The sequence below is a fragment of the Hyaena hyaena genome, unplaced genomic scaffold, assembly GCF_003009895.1.
Source record: "Hyaena hyaena isolate Hyena2069 unplaced genomic scaffold, ASM300989v1 scaffold_756, whole genome shotgun sequence".
Classification (NCBI taxonomy): domain Eukaryota; kingdom Metazoa; phylum Chordata; class Mammalia; order Carnivora; family Hyaenidae; genus Hyaena; species Hyaena hyaena.
The window spans coordinates 593740-595840 of NW_024081384.1; the positions used below are offsets into that span (position 1 = coordinate 593740).

The window sequence follows — 2101 nt, forward strand, 5'->3', positions numbered from 1 at the left end:
TTAGGAATATTGCATGTGGAAGTGACAACTGCTGTAGGTGACCCCAGGCAAAACGTATTTGAAAATGACCCTGAGAAGGAATTGCAGGGATATATAGTTTTTTATAATGTGAATATCCTTGATTAATTAATCATTTTAATGTAGAACTTTATTAACATTCTCATTTTAGTTTGTTTTTATTTTCTCTTATCTGGAAACATTCAAGCTGATAAGTCAATGGATGGAGCGAATCACTCTGTGGTGTCAGAGTTTGTGTTCGTGGGACTCATCGATTCCTGGGAAATTCAGCTTCTCTTCTTTGTGTTCTCCTCCACGTTTTATGTGGGAAGCATGATGGGCAACTCCCTCATTATGCTCACTGTGACTTCTGACCCTCACTTACACTCTCCCATGTACTTTCTGTTGGTCAGCCTCTCCTTCATTGACCTGGGAGTTTCTTCTGTCATTTCTCCCAGGATGATTTATGACCTTTTCAGAAAGCGTAAAGTCATCTCCTTTGATGGTTGCATCGCCCAGATCTTCTTTATACACTTCATTGGTGGTGTGGAGATGGTGCTGCTCATTGCCATGGCCTTTGACCGATATGTTGCCATATGTAAGCCTCTGCACTATTTGACTATTATAAACCAAAAAATGTGTATTTTGCTTTCATTTGTTGCATGGGTAATTGGGTTGACCCACTCTGTGATTCAACTGGTTTTTGTTATAAAATTGCCATTCTGTGGCCCTAATGTGTTAGACAGCTTTTATTGTGACTTTCCTCGGCTCATCAAACTTGCCTGCACAGATACTTCCAGTCTAGAGTTCATGGTCATAGCCAACAGTGGGTTCATATCTCTGGGATCATTCTTCATATTGATTGTCTCATACATTTCTATCCTGATCACTGTTCGGAAACACTCTTCAGGAGGCTCATCTAAGGCCCTGTCCACTTTGTCAACTCATGTCATGGTGGTGGTTTTGTTCTTCGGTCCTTGCATCTTTGTTTATATCTGGCCTCACCCCAACTCACACCTAGACAAATATCTTGTTGTTTTTGATGCGGTTCTCACTCCTTTTTTTAATTCACTCATCTATACATTCAGGAACAAAGAAATGAAAGTGGCAATGAGGAAAGTATGCAGTCGATTTATTATATATAGAAGGATTTCTTAAATGACAAACGTATTACAAATTTTCCTTATTGACTCAAAGTAACGTTACATTTCTATGGTTTCAGTATGGGTTTCCAAGTACCTTACTACCATTTAGTTGTCCCAGCTTAAAATAACAAGGTTCTTTAGAAATCTTAACTGAGAAATTGTGTTGTTGTCTATGGTTGAAGGAGGCATGTGGTGTGATAAAAAGTAACTCCCAGAGAAGGGCAATTGTTTGTCTCTCAAGAGACATTACCTTGATGAATTTACTGTGGTCTGGATTCAAAATTGGGTCTCTTCATTGTCTGAGTGGGTTACTATATAAGGGGATGCTGATTGACACTAAACAAATTGATACCAGATAGAAATATATCTATATCAAGATGTCAATTTATTAATTTGCTGTAAAAAATCAGTACGTGGTCTGCACTTTCATGTAAGCCTAACGTAGTAGTTCACTATATGGAAATTTATGAGAAGTCAAGTGATGATAAACACATTATTGAGGAAGAAATCAGAGTTAAGAGGAGTTAGCTGGATATTCAAGTAAGCATCTGAGGTTTTGATGCCTGCGAGGATATGCCTGCCATCACAAGTGGAAAAATAGGATCCTTAGGCCAGGCCGCCTTTCTCTCTGGACAGTGCTAGATGGTCTCACAAGATTTAACTTTTGACTTTTGTTTATACTCTGTTTCAGACTATCTAACTCCTATGTTCTTTAAGATTCATTCTTAATTTTGTTTGTAACTAGCCAGGTTCACCCTTTTTTTCCCCCTGATGAAAAAATACTATTCCCATTGCATTGACATGATTTGAGTCATTGCAAGCTCAATTTTAGTTTGGGAGGTGTTTTATATATGCCCGTATTATATTCTGTAGGTGAGAGGAATTTGCATCCATGGATTTAGAAATTTCAGTTCATATCCATTTTAACAAAGACGAACGAAGTCTCATTCTCAGAGATG

At 38.1% G+C, this 2101-nt stretch overlaps 1 protein-coding gene across 1 annotated transcript; it reads left to right on the plus strand.

Annotated features, from left to right (window-relative positions):
* Window positions 1–216: 216 nt before the first annotated feature.
* Window positions 217–1155, plus strand: LOC120221096 (olfactory receptor 4F3/4F16/4F29-like). Its single transcript, XM_039218355.1, has one exon. It carries the CDS (start codon window positions 217–219, stop codon window positions 1153–1155), a length of 939 nt encoding a protein of 312 aa, XP_039074286.1.
* Window positions 1156–2101: the final 946 nt, after the last annotated feature.

What these genes read in the sequence shown, in the direction of transcription:
- LOC120221096 (XM_039218355.1), top strand. Translation starts at nt 217, where the DNA reads ATGGATGGAGCGAATCACTCTGTGGTGTCAGAGTTTGTGTTCGTGGGA.